Source organism: Canis aureus, chromosome 2, assembly GCF_053574225.1.
Source record: "Canis aureus isolate CA01 chromosome 2, VMU_Caureus_v.1.0, whole genome shotgun sequence".
Taxonomy (NCBI): Eukaryota; Metazoa; Chordata; class Mammalia; order Carnivora; family Canidae; genus Canis; species Canis aureus.
The window spans coordinates 26,985,021-27,012,614 of record NC_135612.1 but is presented as its reverse complement, the minus strand read 5'-3'; the positions used below and the strand labels follow the sequence as shown (position 1 = coordinate 27,012,614).

Sequence of the window (27,594 nt, the reverse complement as noted above, 5' to 3'; positions counted from 1 at the left end):
CCAGTGCATATAAAAGTTAGATTTATACAGTATTATATAGTCCATTAAGTGTGCAATAGCATTATGTCAAAAAAATAGTACATACCTTAATTTTAAAATATTGGTGAAAAATGCTAATGATCACCTGAACTTTCAATACATCATATATAGTCTTTTTGCTGGTAGAGGGTCTTGTCTGAATTTTTTTTTCTTGCCTTGTCTGAATGTTGATGGCTACTGACTGATTGGAATGGTGGTTGCTAACGGTTGGGGTGGCTGTGGCAATTTCTTAAGACCACAAAGAAGTTTGCTGCACTGATTGACTCTTTCCTTTCACAATCAATTTCCCTATAGTGTGTGATACTGTTTGATAGCATTTTACCCACAAAACTTTTTTTATATAGATTTTATTTATTTATTCATGAGAGATGCAGAGAGAGAAAGCTAGAGACACAGGCAGAGGGAGAAGCAGGATCCTCGCAGAGAGCCCGATGCGGGACTTGATCCCGGGACTCCAGGATCACGCCCTGAGCCAAAGGCAGATGCTCAACCACTGAGCCACCCAGGCGTCCTTACCCACAAAACTTTCAAAATGGGAGTTTATATGCTCAAATCCACTACTTTGTCATCCAAGTTAATGTGACATTCTAAATCTTTGGTGTCATTTCAATAATCTTCACAGCATCTCCACCAGGAGTAGATTCTATTTCAAGAAACCACTTTCTTGGGTTGCCTAGGTGGCTCAGCGGTTAGGCATCTGCCTTTGGCTCAGGGAGTGATCCTGGAGTCCTGGGATTGAGTCCCACATCGGGCTCCCTGCATGGAGCCTGCTTCTCCCTCTGCCTGTGTCTCCCTGCCTCTCATGAATAAATAAATAAATAAAATCTTAAAAAAAAAAAAAAAAAAAACTCTTTCTTTGTTCATCCATAAGAAACAACTTCTCGGGATCCCTGGGTGGCGCAGCGGTTTGGCGCCTGCCTTTGGCCCAGGGCATGATCCTGGAGACACGGGATCGAATCCCACGTCGGCCTCCCGGTGCATGGAGCCTGCTTCTCCCTCTGTCTATGTCTCTGCCTCTCTCTCTCTCTCTCTGTGTGACTATCATAAATAATTAAAAAAAAGAAGAAACAACTTCTCATTCATTCAAGTTTTATCATGAGATGGTAATAATTCAGTCACATCTTCAGGCTCAACTTCTAGTTCTCTTGCTGTTTCCACCATATCTGCAGTTACTTCCTTCACTGAAGTCTTGAACCCCTCCAAGTCATCCATGAAGGTTGGAATTAACTTATTCCAAACTTGTTGATATTGATATTTTAACCTGCTCCCATGAGTCACAAATGTTCATAATGGCATCTACACTGGAGAATCCTTTGCAGAAGCTTTTCAGTTGACTGCCCAAATCCATCACAGGAATCACTATCTATGCAGCTATAGGCTTACAAAATGTATTTCTTAAATAAGATTTGAAAATTGAAATGACTCCTTGACCAAATGGATAGTGTTAGCAGGCACAAAAACAACATTAATTTCACTGTACATTTCCATCAGAGCTCTTGAGTGACCAGGTGCATTATCAGTGAGCTGCCCTATTTTGAAAGGAATCTTTTTTTTCTGAGCAGTTCTCAACAGTGAGCTTAAAATATTCAGTAAAGCATTGTGAGCAAACTAAGTGAGCAAATGTTGTTTGAAAGATGGCCCTGATAGACTTGTTTGACCTGGGGTTGCCACAAACCTTCAATTTGTGAAAAGCACAGTTTCTGTGAAAATGCAATAAAATGATGTATGCCTGTATGCAGGTTTCTGACTGGCCACTGGGTGGTGCACAATCAGGGCAGATTAGAACTGCACTGTAATGATGCTGAAAACTAAATTGTCCTTGGAACCACCAGCTACATAAAGCTGTCCAAGGAATGTGGTCTGAACTAACTGGATGGACTGCAAGCTAAAACCAAAAAAACCAAAAGCATTTCTCTAAAGACTTAAACAGGACTGACAGTTTCATAATATTTAAAATATCTAGGAAATAATCCAAAATTACTCAACATGTAAAACAAAAAGGAAATCTACACAACCCTCAAGGGAAAAGACAATGAACAAAAGTCAGTTCTGGAGTTACTTGAATTTCAGAATTGTGAGAAAAAGACTTAACATATTACTTTAATTATGCTCCATAAAGCAAGGGTAAATACTATTGAAATGAAAGGAAGAAGTCTTTACCAAAAAAATAGAAGCTATAAAAAGAACCAAATTGAAATTTTATAAGTGAAAAATACAAATCAAAAAATTTACTAGAGGGCCTTTTTTTTAAAAGATTTTATTTATTCATGGCAGACAAAGAGAGAAGCAGAGACACAGGCAGAAGCAGGCTTCATGCAAAGAGCCCCATGTGGGGCTTGATCCCAAGACTGCGAGCTCAGGCCCTGAGCCAAAGGCAGACACTCAACTGCTGAGCCACCCAGGTGTCCCTACTGGAGGGTATAAATAGGATGGAGACAACCAAGGGGAGAGTCAGCAAATTTAAAGATATACCAGTAGAAATTATCCAGCCTGAATAATATAGAGAAAAAAAGAAAAAGAAAAGCTTTGAAGATGTATGGGAAAACATCAAAAGATCTAATATTCATATTACAGAAGTTGCAAAAGAAGAGAAAGATTGGAAGAAAAAACATTTGAAGAAATAATAGCTGTGGGCCCCCTGGCTGGCTCAGCGTTAAACATCTGCCTTTGACTCAGGGAGTGATCCCGGGATTGAGTCCCACATCCGGCTTCCTGCAGGGAGCCTGCTTCTCCCTCTACCTGTGTCTCTGCCTCTTTCTGTGTGTGTCTCTCATGACTAAATAAATAAAATCTTAAAAAAAAAAATAATAGCTGAAAACTTCCAAAATTTGGTGAAAGTCATAAATTTACATATATTTACATAAAATTTACAGTACTTCTACTGGCACATCAAGTTGCTAAAAAGTTAAAAACGAAAACATACCCAGGCACATTATAACCACAGATAAAACTAAACATAAAGAAAAGATCTTGGGAAGCCTGGGTGGCTCAGTGGTTGAGCATCTGTCTTTGGTTCAAGGTGTGATCCCGGGATCCTGGGATCGAGTCCTATATCAGGCTCCTCACTGGGAGCCTGCATCTCTGCATCTCCCTCTTCCTGTGTCTGAAATTTGGTTGAAGATACTCCAACAAAGAACAAAGGGTAGGTGAAGCAAAGGTAGAAAATCTTGAAAATTGTTGAATCTGAGGTTGTAGGATGGGTACATGGAGCTTCATCATACTATTTTCTCTACTTTTGAGTGGGGGAAAAATATATTTTTTATTATTATTTTTAAAGATTTTATTTATTTATTCATGAGAGACACAGAGAGAGAGGCAGAGACAAAGGCAGAGGGAGAAGCAGGCTCCACGCGGGGAGCCAGATGTGGGACTCGATCCTGGGACTCTGGGATCACGCCCTGGGCGGAAGGCAGGTGCCCAACAGCTGAGCCATCCAGGCATCCTGAGAAAATATATTTTTATACCAAATATGTATCTAATTACTTTTTTTTTGGCACAAAGGAAAGGTTTCATATGTGAAGGGTATATGGTACACTGAGGAAAGACTAGCAGATATACAGAGCCTTATGGGATTAAAATGTGAAAATTGGGCATTGAGCTGAGAGTTTGGAGATACTTCTGATGATATATATAAATAGGAATAAAGAGTATATTGTTTGTTCTAACACAATATGGGTTAAAGTGGTGACTTTATACTTACTAGAGGAGTAGAATAAAGTAAGGCCATTTGTAGAAGCATGATCTTTGATTCAGTATATATAATTCACTCTTGAGAAGAGTGCAGCTGGCTTTAAAATTTAGTTCTTTTCCAGTCAGCACTGATGTGTGTATGTTTGTGTTTGTGTGTGTGTGTGTGTGTGTAAAAAAAGTTACACATATGGTTGACCCTGAACAATGTGGAGACATGGACGGTAAGGGGCAGTGACCCCCCCACCTCCCACACAGTTGAAAATCTGTGTATAACTTTTGATGCCCCCAAACCTAAACAGGCTGCTCATAGCCTGTTGACCCAAAGCTTCACCAATAATATAAGTCAATTAACAGTCAGCATGGAATGCTCTCTCTCTCCTTCTCCCTCTGGCTCCTCCTCCAGCTTGCATAAATAAATAAATAAATAAATAAACAAACAAACAAATAAAATCTTGAAAAAATGAGCAAATGATTTGAATAAACATTTCTCCAAAGAGGGATGCCTGGGTGGCTCAGTGGTTGACCCTCTGCCTTTGGCTCAGGGCATGACCAAGGTCCCCCTATTGAGTCCCGCATCGGGCTTCCTGTGAGGAGCCTGCTTATCCCTCTGCCTATGTTTCTGCCTCTCTCTTTCTCTGTGTCTCATGAATAAATAAATAAAATCTTAAAGACTTTTTTTTCTCCAAAGAAAATATATACTCAATAAGCACTTGAAGATATGCTCAACATTATTAATCACTAGAGAAATGCCCATCAAGACTAGAATGAGATTCTACTTCATTCACGTGGATGGCTATGATCAAAAAAGAAAATCAACAGATAATAACAAGTATTCGTGAGGACATAGAGAAATTGGAACTCTCATACCTTGCTGGAAAGAGTGTAAAATGGGAGTAGCTGCTTTTAAAACCTGTTGGTAGTTTCTCAAAAAGTTAAACATAAAGTTCATTATGAACCAGCAATTCTATCAGAGAAATACCTTCTATATACCTCCATTCAGAATCTGTAGGTGGGGTGGGAGGTGCCTGGGTGGCTCCAGCCGTTGAGTGTCTGCTTTGGGCTCAGGATGATCCCACAGTCCAGGGGCCCAGCCTAGTGTTGGGCTCCGTGCTCAGCAGGGAGCCTGCTCTCCCTCTCCCTCTGCTGCTACCACTGCTTGTGCTCTCTCACTGGTTCTCTCTGTCAAATAAATAAAAAGAATCTTAAAAAAAAAATCTATACATGAATGCTGATAATCAGTATTAGTTATTAGTAGCCAGAAAGCAGAAGCAATGCAAATGTCTATTTACTGATGAACCGACAAGTAAAATGCAGTATATACAAACAATGGGATTTTACTTGATCATAAAGAAGAAGTACTGATGCTGTACTGAGGGAGCTTGCAAACATATGCTAGGGAAGGACGTCAGTCACAAAAGACTATAACATCGTACGATTCCATTTATGTGACGTGTCCAGCATAGGCAAATCCACAGATACAGAAAGTAGACTTGTGCTTGCATAGGGTTGGGCAAGAACTGGAAAGTAACTGCTCTGGGGTGATTAAAATGTTCTTCGGTTGACTGTGGTGTGGTTTCACAATTCTATGAATACACTGATTTGGACACTTTATTTTTTAATTTTTTAAAAGATTTATTTAGGGGTAGCCCCAGTGGTGCAGCGGTTTAGCGCCGCCTGCAGCCCAGGGCATGATCCTGGAGGCCCCGGGATGGAGTCCCACGTCCGGCTCCCTGCATGGAGCTTGCTTCTCCCTCTGCCTGTGTCTCTGCCTCTCTCTCTCTCTCTCTCTCTCTGTGTCTCTATGAATTAATTTTTAAAAAATCTTAAAAAAATAGTTATGAGAGACCCAGAAAGAGAGAGGCAGAGACACAGGCAGAGGGAGAAGCAGGCTCCATGCAGGGAGCCCAAGGCAAGATTTGATCCTGGGACCCCGGGGTCACGCCCTGGGCCAAAGGCAGATGCCCAACCGCTGAGCCACCCGGGGAATCCCTGATTTGGACAGTTTAAATGTGTAACATTTTTTGTCCATTAGGTACCTGCAAATCAAATATGAGCCAACTAACTGTATCTCAAAGATTTAAACACACATACACACACACACACACCACTTAAATCATTAGAATTTAGTGTTTTCTGAAACTCTAGAAATCTTTTTGGTTCAGCTAGAGACACCCAGAGGATCCTGGAAGCCCAACTAAAGACAAATTGAAATAATTACAGCCCAAGTGTGGGAAGACTAAAACCCATTACATCTGAAGGGCTGCCGTCTGCGTGGTCAGAGGACGTGGTACCTTCATTTATCCCCGATGGAGCTGTATTAGGCACAGTGATGCTGTTTGGGGTTACATGGAAGAGGTTTGGTGGGGGGGAGGTCCGGAGCCCACGGCCAAGAAAGAATGCTTGAGACGTCTTTGGGGCAAAGGGTGGTTTTATTAGAGCCCGGGGGGCAGCCCGGGGGGCTCAGCGGTTTAGTGCTGCCTTTGGCCCAGGGCGTGACCCCGGGGTCCCAGGATCGAGTCCCGCGTCTGGCTCCCTGCGTGGAGCCTGCTGCTCCTTCTCCCTCTGCCTGGGTCTCTGCTTCCCTCTCTGTGTCTATCATGAATAAATAAATAAAATCTTTAAAATAAATAAAATCTAAAAAAAAAAAAAAAGAAAAAGCCGGGAGCCGTGGGGCAGGGAGAGGGCTGCCGGGCCTGGGAGGGGAGGCTGATTGTACCCCTGGGAGAGGGAGGGTTGGGGAGCGCGTCCTCCCTAAGGAGCTTTGGAAGCCGGGTTTCCAGGACCTCGAGGGGCAGCTGTTGTTGGGAAAAGGCCACTTACCACCGTCTAATGAGACCCGAGTCATGAGACCCTACAGATCTGTACCGGTGGGCCACGTGCTTGGGGATGATTGCCCACACGTGTCCTGGGGGCAGAGATAAAGGGAATTTCTAAAGGAATTTTTATTTTAATTTTTTTTTTTAAATTTTATCCACTTATTCATGAGAGACACAGGCAGAGGGAGAAGCAGGCTCCACGCAGGAGCCCGAAGGCAGCGCCAAACCGCTGGGCCACGCGGGCGCCCCGAGATTCCATGTATTTATTCACGGGAGACACAGAGAGGCAAGGGCGCAGGCAGAGGGAGAAGCGGGGCCCCCGCGGGGAGCCCGACGCGGGACTCGAACCCGGACCGGGACCCCTAGGCCCCGCGTGGCTGCGGAAAACGGGTCAGGAGCTGTGGCCAACCGGGCACTGGGGAGAGAATCCAGCAGCAGCGCGCGCCTCCTGCGCGAACAATGGCAGGAAGACGGAGGCAGCAAACTTTCTTTTCTTTTTTTTTTTAAGTGTAAGAAAAAAATAAATTAAAAAAAATAAAGTGTAAGAATTTTTTCTTTTTTAGATTTCTTTCTTATTTATTTATAGAAAGAGAGAGAGAGAGGCAGAGACCCAGGCAGAGGGAGAAGCAGGCTCCACGCATGCAGGGAGCCCGAGGCGGGACTCGATCCCGGGACCCCGAGGTCACGCCCTGGGCGGAAAGCGACGCTAAACCGCTGAGCCACCCACGCACCCCCAAAACAGCCAGGTTTATGGAGAAACGATTCCTTGCCATTTCAGGATGTCCCTAAAATAAAAAAGGGAAATCAATTATTAACCAAAGTGAAGAAATACTTAGATAATAATACACTTATACTTGGTGACTTCAATCTAGCTCTTTCTATACTCGATAGGTCTTCTAAGCAAAACATCTCCAAAGAAACGAGAGCTTTAAATGATACACTGGACCAGATGGATTTCACAGATATCTACAGAACTTTACATCCAAACTCAACTGAATACACATTCTTCTCAAGCGCACATGGAACTTTCTCCAGAATAGACCACATATTGGGTCACAAATTGGGTCTGAACCGATACCAAAAGATTGGGATCGTCCCCTGCATATTCTCGGACCATAATGCCTTGAAATTAGAACTAAATCACAACAAGAAGTTTGGAAGGACCTCAAACACATGGAGGTTAAGGACCATCCTGCTAAAAGATAAAAGGGTCAACCAGGAAATTAAGGAAGAATTAAAAAGATTCATGGAAACTAATGAGAATGAAGATACAACCGTTCAAAATCTTTGGGATGCAGCAAAAGCAGTCCGAAGGGGGAAATACATCGCAATACAAGCATCCATTCAAAAACTGGAAAGAACTCAAATACAAAAGCTAACCTTACACATAAAGGAGCTAGAGAAAAAACAGCAAATAGATCCTACACCCAAGAGAAGAAGGGAGTTAATAAAGATTCGAGCAGAACTCAACGAAATCGAGACCAGAAGAACTGTGGAACAGATCAACAGAACCAGGAGTTGGTTCTTTGAAAGAATTAATAAGATAGATAAACCATTAGCCAGCCTTATTAAAAAGAAGAGAGAGAAGACTCAAATTAATAAAATCATGAATGAGAAAGGAGAGATCACTACCAACACCAAGGAAATACAAACGATTTTAAAAACATATTATGAACAGCTATACGCCAATAAATTAGGCAATCTAGAAGAAATGGACGCATTCCTGGAAAGCCACAAACTACCAAAACTGGAACAGGAAGAAATAGAAAACCTGAACAGGCCAATAACCAGGGAGGAAATTGAAGCAGTCATCAAAAACCTCCCAAGACACAAGAGTCCAGGGCCAGATGGCTTCCCAGGGGAATTTTATCAAACGTTTATTTATTTATTTTTTTAAATCTTTTTCTTTTTTTTTTTTTTAATTTTTTTTTATTTATTTATGATAGGCACACAGTGAGAGAGAGAGAGGCAGAGACACAGGCAGAGGGAGAAGCAGGCTCCATGCACCGGGAGCCCGATGTGGGACTCGATCCCGGGTCTCCAGGATCGCGCCCTGGGCCAAAGGCAGGCGCTAAACCGCTGCGCCACCCAGGGATCCCTTATCAAACGTTTAAAGAAGAAACCATACCTATTCTCCTAAAGCTGTTTGGAAAGATAGAAAGAGATGGAGTACTTCCAAATTCGTTCTATGAAGCCAGCATCACCTTAATTCCAAAGCCAGACAAAGACCCCGCCAAAAAGGAGAATTACAGACCAATATCCCTGATGAACATGGATGCAAAAATTCTCAACAAGATACTGGCCAATAGGATCCAACAGTACATTAAGAAAATTATTCACCATGACCAAGTAGGATTTATCCCTGGGACACAAGGCTGGTTCAACACCCGTAAAACAATCAATGTGATTCATCATATCAGCAAGAGAAAAACCAAGAACCATATGATCCTCTCATTGGATGCAGAGAAAGCATTTGACAAAATACAGCATCCATTCCTGATCAAAACTCTTCAGAGTGTAGGGATAGAGGGAACATTCCTCGACATCTTAAAAGCCATCTATGAAAAGCCCACAGCAAATATCATTCTCAATGGGGAAGCACTGGGAGCCTTTCCCCTAAGATCAGGAACAAGACAGGGATGTCCACTCTCACCACTGCTGTTCAACATAGTACTGGAAGTCCTAGCCTCAGCAATCAGGCAACAAAAAGACATTAAAGGCATTCAAATTGGCAAAGAAGAAGTCAAACTCTCCCTCTTCGCCGATGACATGATACTCTACATAGAAAACCCAAAAGTCTCCACCCCAAGATTGCTAGAACTCATACAGCAATTCGGTAGCGTGGCAGGATACAAAATCAATGCCCAGAAGTCAGTGGCATTTCTATACACTAACAATGAGACTGAAGAAAGAGAAATTAAGGAGTCAATCCCATTTACAATTGCACCCAAAAGCATAACATACCTAGGAATAAACCTCACCAAAGATGTAAATGATCTATACCCTCAAAACTATAGAACACTTCTGAAAGAAATTGAGGAAGACACAAAGAGATGGAAAAATATTCCATGCTCATGGATTGGCAGAATTAATATTGTGAAAATATCAATGTTACCCAGGGCAATATACACGTTTAATGCAATCCCTATCAAAATACCATGGACTTTCTTCAGAGAGTTAGAACAAATTATTTTAAGATTTGTGTGGAATCAGAAAAGACCCCGAATAGCCAGGGGAATTTTAAAAAAGAAAACCATATCTGGGGGCATCACAATGCCAGATTTCAGGTTGTACTACAAAGCTGTGGTCATCAAGACAGTGTGGTACTGGCACAAAAACAGACACATAGATCAGTGGAACAGAATAGAGAATCCAGAAGTGGACCCTGAACTTTATGGGCAACTAATATTCGATAAAGGAGGAAAGACTATCCATTGGAAGAAAGACAGTCTCTTCAATAAATGGTGCTGGGAAAATCGGACATCCACATGCAGAAGAATGAAACTAGACCACTCTCTTTCACCATACACAAAGATAAACTCAAAATGGATGAAAGATCTAAATGTGAGACAAGATTCCATCAAAATCCTAGAGAAGAACACAGGCAACACCCTTTTTGAACTCGGCCATAGTAACTTCTTGCAAGATACATCCACGAAGGCAAAAGAAACAAAAGCAAAAATGAACTATTGGGACTTCATCAAGATAAGAAGCTTTTGCACAGCAAAGGATACCGTCAACAAAACTCAAAGACAACCTACAGAATGGGAGAAGATATTTGCAAATGACATATCAGATAAAGGGCTAGTTTCCAAGATCTATAAAGAGCTTATTAAACTCAACACCAAAGAAACAAACAATCCAATCATGAAATGGGCAAAAGACATGAACAGAGGGATCCCTGGGTGGCGCAGCGGTTTGGCGCCTGCCTTTGGCCCAGGGCGCGATTCTGGAGACCCGGGATCGAATCCCACATCGGGCTCCCGGTGCATGGAGCCTGCTTCTCCCTCTGCCTATGCCTATGTCCCTCTGCCTGCCTCTCTCTCTCTCTCTCTCTCTCTCTCTCTGTGACTATCATAAATAAATAAAAATTAAAAAAAAAAAAAAAAGACATGAACAGAAATCTCACAGAGGAAGACATAGACATGGCCAACATGCACATGAGAAAATGCTCTGCATCACTTGCCATCAGGGAAATACATCAAACCACAATGAGATACCACCTCACACTAGTGAGAATGGGGAAAATTAACAAGGCAGGAAACAACAAATGTTGGAGAGGATGCGGAGAAAAGGGAACCCTCATACACTGTTGGTGGGAATGTGAACTGGTGCAGTCACTCTGGAAAACTGTGTGGAGGTTCCTCAAAGAGTTAAAAATAGACCTGCCCTACGACCCAGCAATTGCACTGTTGGGGATTTACCCCAAAGATACAGATGCAATGAAACGCCGGGACACCTGCACCCCGATGTTTCTAGCAGCAATGGCCACGATAGCCAAACTGTGGAAGGAGCCTCGGTGTCCAACGAAAGATGAATGGATAAAGAAGATGTGGTTTATGTATACAATGGAATATTACTCAGCTATTAGAAATGACAAATACCCATTTGCTTCAACGTGGATGGAACTGGAGGGTATTATGCTGAGTGAAGTAAGTCAGTCGGAGAAGGACAAACATTATATGTTCTCATTCATGTGGGGAATATAAATAATAGTGAAAGGGAATATAAGGGAAGGGGGAAGAAATGTGTGGGAAATATCAGAAAGGGAGACAGAACGTAAAGACTGCTAACTCTGGGAAAGGAACTAGGGGTGGTAGAAGGGGAGGAGGGCCGGGGGTGGGAGTGAATGGGTGACGGGCACTGGGTGTTATTCTGTATGTTAGTAAATTGAACACCAATAAAAAAATAAATTAAAAAAATAAAATAAAATAAAATAAAAAAGGGACGACACCCCCGAGCCCGGGAAGCACATCGCACCGCCCCCCGCGCCCGCTCTCGCCCGAGCAATTCCCGCGACACTTGGGCGGCGGAAGCGGCCCCCGACGGCGCGCTTCGGACTCGGGCTCCGCCCCGCGCGTGCGCACCGCCGTCCGGAAGCCGCCGCCCTGCAAGTGGCGGGGGCCGCGGGCGGGGGCCGCGGGCGGAGGCGGAGTCGGGTCTGCAGGCTTTCCAGCCGCCCGGAGGGCAGCCGCGGCGGCCCACGGCCCGGCGCCATGACAGCGGCCGCGGGGGTTCCGGGTAAGCGCGGACCCCGCCGTCGGGGCCCGGTGGGCGGCAGGCCTTGGCCCGCAGGCTCGGGTGGGGGCGCTGGGGCGGCTGCGCGGGCGGCCGCGAAGGGCAAGGGCATCGGGCCCTTTTCGAAAGGGAATGCTTTCTTTCTTTTTCTTAGGGTAGTTTTGGGTTCATAGGAAGCCTGAGCGGGAGGACCCAGAGACTCCCCCCGTAGCCTAGGTGGACGCTTCCCCAGCGTTTCCCACTGGCCGCGAATCGCAGCGCTTGGTCTCCCTTAGGGCGCCCGGCTGATAGTGTACGGCCCTCGGGTGTAGACAGGTGCGGGTCGCGCGGCGTCCCCACCTCTTCGGCCTCCTCCGGGATGTCCTCCGGCTGCAGGCGGCAGTAGCCTCTTCAGATGCGCTTCTGCCCCCTAACCCCGTGCCTTCGAGGTTCTTCACGACCTGAGAGCTCCCCTCCTTTCAGCACCGGGTAATATTCCTGCTCGGTTGTCTGGATGCGCCAAGGTCGATTTACCTCTTCACCCATTCAGAGACCTCGTGGTTGCTGCTAATTTCTGGCACTTAGGGGTAAAGCGCCTGCAAACGTCCATGCGCAGGCTTTTCTGTGGATTTAACTTTTCAGCTCCTTTGGGTGAATATCAAGGAGCACCATTGTTGGATTGTATGGTAAGGGTATGTTTAGTTCTAGAAGGAACTGCCTGTCTTTTATTTTAAAGATTTTATTTCTTTATTAGAGACACAGAGAGAGAGGCAGAGGCAGAGGCCGGGGGAAGAGCAGGCTCCAATGCGGGGAGCCCGACGCGGGACTGGATCCCGTGACCCCGGGGTCACGCCCTGGGCCGCAGGCGGCCCTAAACCTCTGAGACACCCGGGATGCCCCCGAAACTGCCTGTCTTTTCAAGTGGCCGCAGCATTTTGCGTTCCCACCAACAGTAAATGAGAATTCCTGTTGCTCTGCTCCCACCAGCGTTTGGTGTTGTCAGTGTCTCAGATTTTGGCCATTCTAATAGGTGGGTTGTTGTGCCTCATCGTTCTGTGTTTCTCTGATGACATATCATGTGCAGCACTTTTTCAAATACTTGCCATCTCTTTATATTTGCTGATAAAGTCATTGGCCCATTTTTAAGATCCAAGTTGTTTATTTTCTCGTTGTTGGCTTATAAGTGTTCTTTGTATATTGTATCCAATATCAGCTGTGTCTGTTGCAAATATTTTCTGCTAGTCTGTGGCTGGCCTCTTCATTTTCTTGATATTGTCTTTTGTAGAGTAGAAGTTTTTTCATTTTAATGAAGTCCAGCTTACCCAGTCTTTCTTTCCTGGATGGTGCCTTGCTGCTCTATCAAAAAAGTCATCACCACATCTGAGGTCATCTAGGTTTTCTCCTATATTCTAGGAGTTTTAGATTTTGCATTTAATTTTTGTGAAGGATGTAAGGTCTGTTTCAGATTCATTGTTTTCCGTGTGGATGTCCACTTGTTCCAATATTATTGTTAACAAAGATTGTCTTTATTCTATTGCCTTTGTTCCTTTGTCAAAGATTTTTTTTTTTTTTTTAAGAATTTACTTATTTGTTTATGAGAGACACACACACACAGAAAGGCAGAGACACAGGCATAGGAAGAAGCAAGCTCCCTGCAGGGAGCCCAATGTGGGATGGGACTCGATCCCAGGATCCTAGGATCCTAGGATCATGCCCTGGGCCAAAGGCAGGTGCTCAGCTGCTGAGCCACCCAGGTGTCCCTATCAAAGATCAATTGACCCTCTTTACAGGGCATTTACTTGAGGGCTCCCTGTTGTATTCCACTGATCTCTTTGTCTGTTTTTTCACCAGTACTGCCCTGCCTTGGTTACTGTAGCTTTGTAAGTCTTAACGTTGGGTAGTGTCACCTCTTTGTTATTCTCCCTCAGGATTGTGTTGGCTAGTCTGGGTTTTGTGCCCTCCATATAAACTTTAGAATCAGTTTCTCAATATCTATAAAATAACTTAGTGGGATTTTGATTGTGTTTGCTTGAATCTGTAAATGAAATCAGAAGAACTGGCATCTTGACAATATAAAGTCTTTCTATCTACCAAAAAAAAAAAAGTCTTTCTATCCATGAACATGGAATGTCTCTAGTTCTTTGATTTCATTTATCAGAGTTCTGTGGTTGTCCTTTTATAGATCTTGTACATATTTTGTTAGATTTATACCTAGGTATTTTTGGCTTTTTGGGTGCTAATGTAAATGATATTGTGTGTTTCATCTCAAATTCCAGTTGTTTTTTTGCTGGTAAGTAGACAATTGACTTATATATTAACCTTGTATCCTTCAAGCTTGCAACAATCACTTATTAATCCTGGGAGGTTTTGTGTTGATTCTTTCAGATTCTTTGCATAAACAGTCATGTCATCTGTAAACAAAGACTTCTATCTTCTTTTCCCAACCTGTATACTTTTTATTTACTTTTGTTGTCTTAGTGCATAGCTAGTAATTCCAGTATGATTTTGGAAAGGAGTGGTAAGGAGGAAGGAATATTGTGTCTTGGGGTCATGGTTGAAAGTGACATTTACTTGATCTATAATTTCAGTAGATCAAATAGAGAATAGTTTTGGCAGTTCGGTTTCTCTTGAAATTGGGTGAAAGTGAGAAATAAAGACAAAGGGATGTGGCGAACCATTATTCCAGCTTTTTGTTATATAGCTTTTGGAAGTTGGTATCTACTGTGTCCCTTTCACTTGTCCCCAGAGTTGGGAGGTATTTTAAACTAGGCGGTTCTACTCCAGAAGGAGACAGTCTCTCTCTCTCTCTCTCTCTCTCTCTCTCTCTCTCTCTCTCTCTCTCTTTTAGGATTTATTTATTTATTTGAGAGTGATGGGGTGGGGGAGGAAGAGAATCAGACATCCTGCTGAGCGAGGAGCCAGGGCTGGATCTGAGGACCCTGAGATCATGACTTGAGCTGAAATCAAGAATCGAATGTTTAAGTGACTGAGCCACCCAGGGGCCCCCAGAAGGTTAGAGTACCTTTTATTTTTTTTTTAATTTTTTTTCTTTTTTATTTATTTATTTATTTTTTAAAATTATTTATGATAGTCACACAGAGAGAGAGAGAGCTGCAGAGACACAGGCAGAGGGAGAAGCAGGCTCCATGCACCGGGAGCCCGATGTGGGATTCGATCCCGGGTCTCCAGGATCGCGCCCTGGGCCAAAGGCAGGCGCCAAACCGCTGCGCCACCCAGGGATCCCAGAGTACCTTTTATAAAAACCTAAGTAGTCACATTAGACAGGTTTGGTGACATATTCTTTTTTCAGCTTAAGTGTTTTCCTGATTGTAAACATAATACATGCTCATTTTAGAACATTTGTAAAATGTATATCGAAGTAGGAAAAGAAAGTACACAGAATGCCAATAGTAACTTTTTGATATATTTTCTAATGTGAGTGGTAAAATAAAATGGTTAACTTATCTTAAGAGGTTTTAAAATGGAGCCAGAAGGCTATTAAGGAGGAAGGCCTTATGCACATTCTCACCAGGTAGAACCATGAATTTTTGAACTGGGCCAAAGTGCAAACATTCCAAGGACTCTGCACAAACACCTGCAACTTACTGCAGTAACAGACTTTTTCTTAGTGGTAGCCTTAGCAACCAATCATGCTTGGCTAAGATCAGTTTTCTGCTACCAACATCAGATAAAATTTTTGGTACACAACATATAGAAACATTGTTTGTCTTTAAAAGCCCCTGACTGGGCACCCCGGGTGGCTCAGCGGTTTAGCACCTGCCTTCAGCCCAGGGCGTGATCCTGGAGTCTCGGTATCGAGTCCCACATGGAGCTCCCTGCATGGAGCCTGCTTCTCCTTCTGCCTGTGTCTTGCCTCTCTCTCTCTGTGTCTCTCATAAATAAATAAATTCTTTTAAAAAAGAAAAAAATAAAAGCCCCTGACTTTGAGTTGTTTTTTTTTTTTTTTTTTTTGCTTTGTGTTTTTTTTTTTTTTTTTTTTAAAAACCTCCCTGAATTGCAATTCTCAGACCCCAACTAAATGCTTTTATTTCAGTTCTGGCTCTTCTCTTGGTTGACACTAACAGCCCTAACTTTTAAGAACATAGTACACATGCCACCATATGCTATATATCTTCCTTGGTTCCCCCCCCCCCCTTTTTTTTTAATATACAAACTACTTTTTTCAGAGCATTAGCTTTTAGTTGCTAGAACAACACAAATTTATTACCTTATAGATCCGTAGGTCAGAAGTCTGAAATAGTCTCACTGACCTAAAATCAAAGTGGCAGCATGATTGCATTCCTTCTGGGGGCTCTAGGAGAGAATCCATATTTTTGTCTTTTCCATCCTCTCGGATGCCTGAGTTCTTTGGCTTATGGTCTCTTCCTCCATGTTCAGAACCACCAGTGGCTGGTCCAGTCCTTCTCACATTGCATCACTCTGACACTGACTCTCCTGCCTCTCTTTTTCACTTATAAGGATCTTGTGATTCACCGGGCCCACCTGTGTAATCCAAGCTACTCTTCCCCACCCCAAAGTCAACTGAGTAGCAACCTTTATTCTGTTTGTCTCCTAAATTCCCCTTGCTATGAAATATAACATATTCACAGTTTACAGGAATTAGGACATGGACATCTTTGGGGGGTCATTTTTCTTCCTGCCATAGTACCCATTCATATTGTTCCCACTGTGCTTTTTCTCCACTTAACATATCTTTGAGATTATATCAGTACATATGGATTTGCCTCATTCTTTTTAATGGCTGCATAATATTCCATTGCATGAATGTATCATAATTTATTTAATGAATCCATAGTTGATGGATATTTAGTTTCTTTTCACTCATGCTGTTACAATGTCAGTAAATCTCCTTGTATCAGATGTGTCATTTCCCATATATGAGCATATCTGTCTATGGGATAAGTTTATGAAAGTGGAATTTCTGAGTCAAAGGGTAAATTTTTTTTACCATTATCTTTTAAAAAACTATTAAGATATAATTTCCATACCATACAATTCACTTATTTGAAGCATATAATAGGGGTGCCTGGATGGCTCAGTGATTGAGCATCAGCCTTCAGCTCAGGGCATGATCCTGGGATCCTGGGATGGAGTCCCACATTGGGGTTGCCAAAGGGAGCCTGCTTCTCCCTCTGCCTATGTCTTTGCTTCTCTGTCTCTCATGAATAAACAAAGTCTTTAAAAATAAAAAATAAAGCATATAATATCGTGGTTTTTAGCATATCAGAGTTGTGTAAGCATCACTACAATCCATTTTAAAATATTTTCATTACCTCAAAAAGATATAAAAAATAGGGGAGGGCATATCTTTGTAAGTCTAAAACTGCTTCCTGAAAAAGTACACTAATTTTTAAAAAATTGAAACAATTTTGCCTTTCTCTTGGCCCTATTTTCAGTTATAGCCTAGCCAAAATAGTAATAATATGCTAGGTCACAGGTAATTGCAGACTTCTTAAATTCATATACAGTTGTGACTAAGTCTAAGGTAACAATTACATCCATTATTAGGGCAAAGAGAACTTTTTACTTCAAATGTTTTTAATTGCTGGAATTAGGGTTTTTTATTGTTAATTTGTAAGTTGCCCTTCTAAAATTTTGTAAGGTGCCACAGACATCCAATATGCACAATTAACTTTTAGTGTTTTTGTAATTACATGCGTGATAGCCATTTTTGTGAGGCTTTTGATATATCTTAAAAACTTTTTTAACAGCCATAGCAGTCATATATTTTATCATGAAGATATACTATGTTTTAATTATTTTCCCACTGTTGGACATTTCTGTTTTAGCCTATAATTAATGCGCCTTCTAAAAATGCCTAACTCAGGACACCTGGGTGGCTCAGCAGTTGAGCATTTGCCTTTGACTCAGGGCATGATCCTAGGATCCAGGATCAAGTCCTGCATTGGCTCCCCAGAGGGAGCCTGCTTCTCCCTCTGCCTATGTCTCTGCCTCTCTCTCTCTGTCTCTCATGAATAAATAAATAAATAACCTATTTATTTATTTAGTTAGTTAGTTAGTTATTTTTAAAGATTTTATTTATTTATTCATAGACACACAGAGAGAGGCAGAGACACAGGCAGAGGGAGAAGCAGGCTCCATGCAGGGAGCCTGACGTGGGACCCGATCCTGGGTCTCCAGGATCACACCCCAGGCTGCAGGCGGCACCAAACCGCTGTGCCACCGGGGCTGCCCGATAAATACATCTTTTAAAAAAATAATTTAAAAAATTTAAATGCCTAACTCAAATATATAAAAAATGTATTTTCATTTGAGTCTGAATGGTCTGTGACTGTTGCATATGCTAATAGAGCCATGTTTTCTGGGCTATAGTGGATGCTACAGCTAACTCTCACTTCTGTTCTGTAGCCCAATATTTCAGAGTGGTTGCTAAATTCCATGCATGTTGGTTAGAAGTTCTCTTTGTATATCCCTCCATTCTTTAATCAAAATTTACTTTTTCTCAATGTCTTATCAGCAGTTTCTGCTGGCCATTTTTAGATTTATCAGTCATTAGGTAGAGTTAATAATTAACAGAAGACATAATCTCATGCATAAGGAATTTGCAACCAATTGATAGACACTAAAATGTTTTAAATGAATAAACAAGAATTATGTAATTTTTTTCATTGTTATATTGGGATATGACATAGTATGGAGTAGACTTCTGTTCAAGTATTTTAGTCTTGATTAACTCACGTATTTTAATGCTTAATTAAGAAAAATCTGGTAAGCCAAAAAGTAGTTGATTGGTAAGGGAATTATGTATATTTGTACATACTAGGTAAATCTATAATTACTAATTCAGAAGTTTATTTACTCATATAAACGTTGTTGAGATTCATAATCCAAAGGTGAATATACTTACATGTGTCATTTAAGATTCTAAATTGTTAATAATATAGAATGGGGCCTCAGATGGAGAAAACAAGTTGCACAAACTTTAAAAAGCTTTAATGTAGTTTTTAATAGGACTTCACATACATTTTACTAACTTATGGTCCAGGATTGGGGAGGATATCATGTGAAAAATCTTGCTTTAAATACCTGCTTCGTACCTTATCTTTTTCTTTCTCCTTACTTCCTCATGGCTTCTGAGTTTCAGACAGACTCTCCTATATGCTTACTAATTATTAGTTATATATAGCATGTTTGTGTGTGTGTGTATATACACACACACACACACACACACCTCCCACGTCATAATGCTTGTTCTCAATTATTCCCAGTTTAATTACTTTATTATTCTCCCCCATAATATGCTCTGGCCATTGTTTTTTTTTTTTTTTTTTTTAAGATTTTATTTATTTATTCATGACACACACACACACAGAGAGACAGAGACACAGGCAGAGGGAAAAGCAGGCTCCATGCAGGGAGCCCGATGTGGGACTAGATCCTGGGTCTCCAGGATCACGCCCTGGGCTGAAGGCGGCTCTAAACCGCTGAGCCACCTGCGCTGCCCGCTCTGCCCATTGTTACTTTAAAATGTTTGCCCCATAAAAACAATCCATTCTTTTTAATATAAATGTTGTTTTAGGATCTTGGAGTGAAAATATACTAGAATATTTTCTGAGAAATAACCAGATCACAACAGAAGATGGTGCTGAAATCATCTGGTATCATGCAGCTAATCACAAGGCACAAGTGAATGAAGCACTGAAAAGTAAGTCAATATAATTTCTTGTATATACACTGGATAATACATTAATTCAACTCTTCTTTGATATCTGGGCATATTTGCAGGTATCAAAGGCTTAGATGATCAAAGTGTAAATTCTAGGCTGATATAAACATTTTTATTAAAAGATCTCATTTTCTTTATAAAATGAACAGATTTCCATAATGGAAGAATTTTCTTATTTTCCAGAAGTGATTTGCCTTTTCTGTGTCTATTTGAAAGTCTCAATATATTATTATACTTGCTTATATACTACGGTGATTTGAGTAAAAAATTGTTTTTTAAAGATTTTATTTATTCATGAGAGACAGAGAGAAGCAGAGACCTAGAGAGAGGGAGAAGCAGACTCCTTGCAGGGAGCCCAATGAGGGACTCATTCCTGGAGGAACTCAGGGATCATGCTCTGAGCCAAAGGCAGATGCTCAACTGCTGAACCACACAGGTGTCCCAATTTGAGTAAAATTTTTAAGATCAATGTATGTCTTAAATATTTTTGTGTCTTTCGTAGTGTATTAAAGAGAAGCTCAATAAATATTTGCTGAATGGATGGATGAAGCCATTGTATACCAATTTATAATTAATTGCCTTGGGTAGTATTTAAGCTTAGGCTAGAAGAGAGAAAGAGAGATTATATATATATATATATATATATAAAATACACTCACACAGACATAATATACATATATTGAGTGTGGCTCTGTGTGTGTGTGTGTGTGTGTGTGTGTATTTCTTCATCATAGATGAACATTGTAGTATTTTTTTCAGCCTTTTCCTTTGAAGTACCCCTGTTGGATGCAGCAGCACAGGAAACTAAAATGGTGTCATCAGAGAGATCTAGGGCATAGCTCAAAGTGACTTGATACAACAAGGAAAATTCCTCAGTCCTAAGTTTTATTGTAAAAATATGTGCATCTTTTGTATCCTACTCAATTATGCATCTGGATAATGTATATCAAAATACATTTTTATTGTAAAGATATATATTTTTTTTGTTATTTTTTGCTCCTCAAAAAGAGGAAGCTTTGGTTTAATATTGAATCTTTGATAACCTAAAGCAGTGCCTAGCACATAATAACCACACAGTGATTATATAATAAGTGAATTTTAGCAAAAGCAAAGCTTCAGGAAAAAGTTGGTTAGTGGATGACAGGAGCTGGCTGGAGTAGAGAATAGGGAGTAAATGCTAATGGGTACAAGATTTCTTTCTGGAATAATGAAATTTTTCTGGAATTAGGTATTGGTGGCGGTTGTACAGCCTTCTGAATTTTTTTTTAAATTTTTTTATTTATTTATGATAGTCACACAGAGAGAGAGAGAGATAGAGAGGCAGAGACACAGGCAGAGGGAGAAGCAGGCTCCATGCACTGGGAGCCCGATGTGGGATTCGATCCTGGGTCTCCAGGATTGCACCCTGGGCCAAAGGCAGGCGCTAAACCGCTGCGCCACCCAGGGATCCCTTTTTTTTTTTTTTTAAGATTTTCTTTATTTATTCATGAGAGACACAGAGAGAGGCAGAGACAGGAGACAGAAGAAGCAGGCTCCATGCAAGGAACCCAATATGGGACTCGATCCCAGGACCCCAAGATCATGCCCTAAGCTGAAGGCAGAAGAAGCTCAACCACTGAGCCACCCAGGCGCCCCTGAATATTTTTTAAGAACCACTGAATGGTATACTTTAAAAGTCTGAATTTTATGGTCTGTAAATTGTATGTTAATTTTTTTAATGGAAAAAAGGAAGAAATAAAAACACTACTTTCAGACAATATAGTTGTGTATATAGAAAATCAAAAGATTGTTACAGATAAATGACTGCAATTCATGGGTATGTTTAGAAAATCTCAGGATACAAAGTTGAAAGAGAAAATAAATTTTATTTTATGTAACAATTATATACATTTGGAAAAAAATTGTTAAAAATTTACAATTTATAATGATGCTAAAATCTTATATTAGAAATAATCTAATTAAATATGGATACCTCACTTTTAACTTTATTTTTAAAATTGTTAATGGAAAGTCCTTTCCAATTGCTGACGGTCTGATGTTGATCTGGAAGTTTTCAGAGGTTTCTTAGTCTTCAGATAATGTCCTTTTTACATTCTATTAGGCAAAACCAGAGCTCCAAATTTTATATTTGGGAATTCTCTTCACAAATCCCTTTTTTCAGCCATGGTTAGTTTTGCAATTTCTTTTTAGTCCAAAGGAAAGGAGAGAAGATCCTGGAGACATAAAGGCTATATTTCATTGGTTTATCTCATTTGTCCTAGAATATTTAAATTTAGTATAACTATTATTGAAGTGGGAAAGCTAGGTGTTTGTCTCACAGGGTCAACGAATGAATCTCGCAGACAAAGGAGAGTGAGTAAAGCAACAGAAGTTTGTTTGTTTATTTAAAAGATTTTATTTATTCATGAGAGACGGTGGCGGGTGCACCACCCAGGGATCCCGCACCAGATGTTTATTAAGCAAGAATACAGAGAAAGCTCTCAGGAGTCACACAGGTCCCAACAGGGTTGCCAATGTGGGCCTCCACTGACAGTAATCTATTTAGAACTGACCAGGGACGGAACCCTGGGTGGCGCAGCGGTTTGGCGCCTGCCTTTGGCCCAGGGCGCGATCCTGGAGACCTGGGATCGAATCCCACGTTGGGCTCCCGGTGCATGGAGCCTGCTTCTCTCTCTGCCTCTCTCTCTCTCTGATGTGACTATCATAAATAAATAAAAATTAAAAAAAAAAAAAAAAAAAAAAAGAACTGACCAGGGAGGGATCCCTGGGTGGCGCAGCGGTTTAGCACCTGCCTTTGGCCCAGGGCGCAATCCTGGAGACCCGGGATCGAATCCCATGTCAGGCTCCCGGTACATGGAGCCTGATTCTCCCTCTGCCTCTCTATCTCTCTCTCTCTCTCTCTCTCTCTCTCTGTGTGTCTATCATAAATAAATAAAAATTTAAAAAAGAAAAAGAAAAAAAAAAAAAGAACTGACCAGGGAGTTTGTGGCCTTATCATTCTTGTGATGTCTTGGTTAGAATAAGGACTGTTGATACCATCCTTAATGGCTTCCTTTTGGGTCTGGTTATTCTTTGATAGTCACAGGTGATTTAAAAAAAAAAAAAAATTACGTTTTTCACCCATACCTGGGGCAGGGTGGTCTGGTTTGTTCCCTTATCTCTGGTTTCTCTTATCTCAGCATTTTGGGGATTTTGTTTTGTGAGCCTGATTCCATGGCCCCCTACCTATCTCTCCCTACTTAGCCCTGCCTGTCCTTACTCATTATAAATAAAGATGTTTAAATTTGATTAACATGTAAAACTACATTTTTAACAATGTCTATGATTGAAAGAAAACAAAATAGAGGAGGAACAATGTAAAAATAACAGCATCACACTGTCAGCACATCCAGATCTCAGAATAGTCAAAGTTGTTTACAGAAGTTGTTATATATTATGTAATTTTATGTTACAACATTTTTGCATTTGGATTTTAAACACATTCATATTAAAGAAAATATATCAGTAAAAAAGATTAAGAAATTTTTTTTGAAGATTAAGACTTTTTGAGAATAAAAAAAATATATTTAAAAAAGCTTTTGTAAAAAAAAAAGCTTTTGCAACAACTTTGGGAAAAGTGTGACTATATGCAATAAATATCTATAGTTTCTAATTTGAGGAGTGCGAAGCAAAAAGTACTATTTTTATTCTCAGAAACTTCAACAGACACTTATTAATCTTTCCTTTTATACTCACTTTGCTATGTACTGGGAAGAAATTAAATACTATACAACAGCTTAAGATGTCCTATGGAAAGGCATTTAACTCTTCACTTACTTGATCATGTATGAAACAAACCTGTAAAGGCCTACTACAGTACCTGGTACTTAATAGTCACTCAGTAAATGTCAGTTTTTATCTTCCTCAAAAGGCTCCTGGACATGACATCTTCTGTAGTCCTTGTTTTATTAGCATTAACTTAAGTTCTTTTATTTGGACAGGTACTGCTCACATGATAGAGGCCGATGTTCTTCTTCCAAGTGATGGATCAGAATATAGCCAACCAATCATGGCCCATCCTCCTGAAACAAATAGTGATAATACTTTACAGGAATGGCTGACTGAAGTTATAAAAAGCAATAAAGGCATTAAGCTGGATTTCAAGAGGTATTTGTTTAAGATTTTATTCATCTATTCATGAGGGAGGCAGAGACACAGGCAGAGGGAGAAGCAGGTTCCATGCAGGGAACCCCATGCAGAGCTCAATCCTAGGATCCTAGGATCACGCCCGAGCCAAAGGCAGACGCCCAAAGACGCCCAACCGCTGAGCCACCCAGGCATCCCTTCAAGAGGTATTTGTATAAACATTTTCAGTCTTTTTGTTGTTACAGAGTAACAATGAAATAAAATATCAATAGCTTCATTATCTATGCTTGACTGACATACTTTTTTTTAAAACTAACATACTTTAAATTGAAAATGGAATTGCAAACTAATATGTTTCAAGAAGGGACCTAAGACCCATTGAGTTGTTTGCTTAAATTGTTTCTTAGGAACTCTTTGAAGCTAAAATTAAGCTTATTTTTATAAAGGAATTTATCATAAGTGATCATTGTGGTAATAGAATGGTAAATTTAAAATGCTACTCTTTTTTTTTTTTTAAGATGAATTTATTTATTCATGAAAGACACAGGCTGAGAGAGAGAGAGAGAGAGAGAGAGAGGCAGACACACAGAGGGAGAAGCAGGCTCTCCGCAGGGAGCCCGATGCAGGACTCGATCCTGGATCCCGGGATCACGACCCGAGCCGAAGGCAGATGCCCAACCACTAAGCCACCCAGACGTCCCTAAAATGCTACTTTCATTAAAAGTGGTTTGAGGAGAACCTGGGTGGCTCAGTCGATTAAGCATCAGACTCTTAATTTTGGCTCAGGTCATGATCTCAGGATTGTGAAATCAAGCCCCACATTGGGCTAAGAACTGGGCGTAGCACCTGCTTAAGATTCTCTGCCTCTCCCTCTGCTTAACACCTCCACTTCCCCTCTTAAAAAAAAAAAGTAGGGAGAGGAGAGTGTGTCAGGCACTGTTCTAAGAGCACTGAATGTGTTCATTTAATCCTCATAACAACCCGAGGAGGTAGCTTATTGCTATCATCTTCATTTTCCAGATGAGGGAACAGAGGTAGAGAGGAAAAAGTAGACTGCTTGTTGTCACATAGTTTCTAGGAAATCTGCCAGCCTGGCTGGAGAGTTCATACTGTGAACCAGAACCCTGCACTACCTCTGTTAAAAGTAGCTGGTTGACCTGTTAGTCAAATTTTACTAGTTCTTATTTTATGCCTCTAAATTATTTTGTTTGGTATACAAATAATAACTAAGTACTAAAATTTTATCTGGAGTTTCCCTTAGAATGTCATTTTAAACAGTTTATTCTAATTTAATTATGATTTTTATTTTATCATCCCCAATTTCTAAACAAAGTTAATAGGAAAATACATATGATACTCAGAAGTTTGACTTACAAGTAACTTCTCAGGGAAAAAAAAAATCTATTCTATAAAAACAAAGCTTATGTTCTTTCCTAGGAAAGAATTGGTTTTTTAAAAGTTTTTTTTTTTTTTTTTAAGATTTTATTTATTTATTCAGACACAGGTAGAGGGAGAAGCAGGCTCCATGCAAGAAGCCCGATGTGGGACTCGATCCCGGGACTCCAGGATCACGCCCTGGGCTGAAGGCTGGGGCTAAACCACTGAGCCACCTGGGCTGCCCTTTTAAAAGATTTTTAATCTTATCTAAATTTAATTTGCCAACATATAGTGTAACACCCAGTGCTCATCTCATCGTGTGCCCTCCTTAGTGCTCATCTCCCAGTCACCGCATCCCCACACCCACTTCCCCTCCTACAACCCTTTGTTTCCCAGAGTTAGGAGTCTCTCATGGTTTGTCTTCCTGTCTCTTAATTTTTCCCCACTCAGTTTCCACCCCTTCCCTTATGATCGCTTTCACTATTTCTTATATTGCACATATGAGTGAAACCATATGATAATTGTTCTTCTCCAATTGACTTATTTCACTCGGCATAATACCCTCCCATTCCATCCACGTCAGTGTAAATGGTAGATCTTCATCCTTTCTGATGGCTGAGTAATATTCCATTGTGTATATAGACCACATCTTCATTATCCATTCATCTATCGAAGGACATCGTGACTCCTTCCACAGTTTGGCTATTGTGGACATGGCTGCTATGAACATTGGGGTGCAGGTGTCCCATCGTTTCACTACATCCGTATCTTTAGGATAAAAAAACCACTAGTGTAATTGCTGGGTCATAGTGTAGCTCTATTTTTAAACTTCTTAAGGAACCTCCACTCTGTTTCCAGAGTGGCTGCACCAGCCTGCATTCTCACCAAGAGTGCAAGAAGGTTGTCTTTGGGCAGCCCGGGTGGCTCGGTGGCTTAGCGCTGCCTTAGCCCAGGGCCTGATCCTGGAGACCCGAGATCAAATCCCATGTCTGGCTCCCAGCATGGAGCCTGCTTCCCTCTCTGCCTGTGTCTCTGCCTCTGTGTGTGTGTGTTTCTCATGAATAAATAAATAAAATCTTTAAAAAAAAAAAAAAAGGGGGTTCTCTTTTATCCACATCCTTGCCAATATTTGTTGTTTCCTATCCTGTTAATTTTAGCCATTCTCACTGGTGTAAAATGGTATCTCATTGTGTTTTGATTTGTATTTCCCTGATGGCAAGTGATGTAAAGCATTTTTTCTTTTTTCTCTCTCAAACATAGCTTGTTGGCCATGTGTATGTCTTCTTGTGGAGACATTGAAAAAATGTCTGTTCATGTCTTCTGCCCATTTTATGACTGGATTGTTTGTTTTTTGGGTGTGGAGTTTGATAAGTTCTTTATAGATCTTGGATGTTAGCCCTTTATCTGATGTGTCACTTGTAAATATCTTCTCCCGTCCTATACACTACCTTTTAGTTTTATTGATTGCTTCCTTTGCTGTGCAGAAGCTTCTTATCCTGATTAAATCCCAATAGTTCAGCTACTATTTTTAGTTAGAATTACATGGTATTAATAGATTAATTGGGAAGGATGTGTCATTTTGTAATATTTATAATTTTTTTACATGTTCCAGGCTAGGAACATGGTATGTTGTTCTTTGAAATAAATACATTGTGGACGGCCCCGGTGGCGCAGCGGTTTGGCGCCGCCTGCAGCCCAGGGCGTGATCCTGGAGACCATGGATCGAGTCCCACATGGGGCTCTCTCCATGGAGTCTGCTTCTCCCTCTGCCTGTGTCTCTGCCTGTGTGTGTGTGTGTGTGTGTGTGTGTGTGTGTCTTTCATGAATAAATAAATAAAATCTTAAAAAAAAGTCAGAATTCTTTTGAGAAAGAGACATTGGTGGCAGACATGCATTGATCAGTTTAGGTTTTCTTCCTGTTCCACCTGTGAAGAGCAGAACCCCACAGGACCTTGGCTGCTGCTCTAGGATGTGCAGACAGGCAAACTTTGGAGTCACAGCTACAAGTTACTTGCTACCAAAAATGGGGGTCCTAGATCTCAGAATTGTGGTTTTAACATGGCACTGATATTGATCAAGGCATTTGAGAGAGAGAAATGACAGCATCTGTTTTATCTAAATTAAAATTTGCAAAAAAAAAAATTAAAATTTGCAAGGTCTAGCATTAGCGTTTATTAATCCACTAACATCTAAGGCCTCCATATCAGAGGGAAAAGAATGAACAAAAAGCTCAATACGTGGAAGCGGAGTGAAAGAGAGGCTGGAGGCTGGTTTCTTCTAGTTTTAATGAATAGTATCCTTGCACACAGATAAATATGAACCAGTAAATAATGAGATTATCAATTTCTCTCCTTATAGTAGGAGGCTGAAAGAAGTGAGTTGAGTGGTAGAAGCATAGGCAGGAGGACTGGAATCCATTAAGAAAAATGGAAATGTTTGGGACACTTGAGTGGTTCAGTGATTGTCTGCCTTTGGCTACGGGCATGATCCTGGAGTCCTGGGATCAAATCCCATATTGGGCTCCCTGCTTCTCCCTCTGCCTATGTCTCTGCCTCTCTCTCTGTGTATCTCATGAATAAATAAAAAATCTTTTAAGAGAAAGATGGAAATGTGAAGAGAGGG

The 27,594-nt window shown here is 41.0% G+C and overlaps 1 protein-coding gene across 8 annotated transcripts in view; it reads left to right on the top strand.

The window, feature by feature from the left end:
* Positions 1-11,629: 11,629 nt before the first annotated feature.
* FAM151B (family with sequence similarity 151 member B) overlaps positions 11,630-27,594 on the top strand; it is a 32,918-nt gene continuing 16,953 nt past the window's right edge. For 4 of the 8 annotated variants that reach the window (XM_077866670.1, XM_077866609.1, XM_077866617.1 and 1 more), the window contains exons 1-3: positions 11,630-11,786; positions 19,324-19,449; positions 23,451-23,616. In XM_077866670.1, the coding sequence (XP_077722796.1) occupies positions 11,762-11,786; positions 19,324-19,449; positions 23,451-23,616 (317 nt within the window). In that variant the 5' untranslated portion in view covers positions 11,630-11,761. Of the gene's footprint in view, positions 11,805-12,516; positions 12,793-14,610; positions 14,775-19,323; positions 19,450-23,450; positions 23,617-27,594 lie in introns of all 8 variants that reach the window. The other 4 variants (XM_077866637.1, XM_077866653.1, XM_077866644.1 and 1 more) reach the window with 4 other exon arrangements.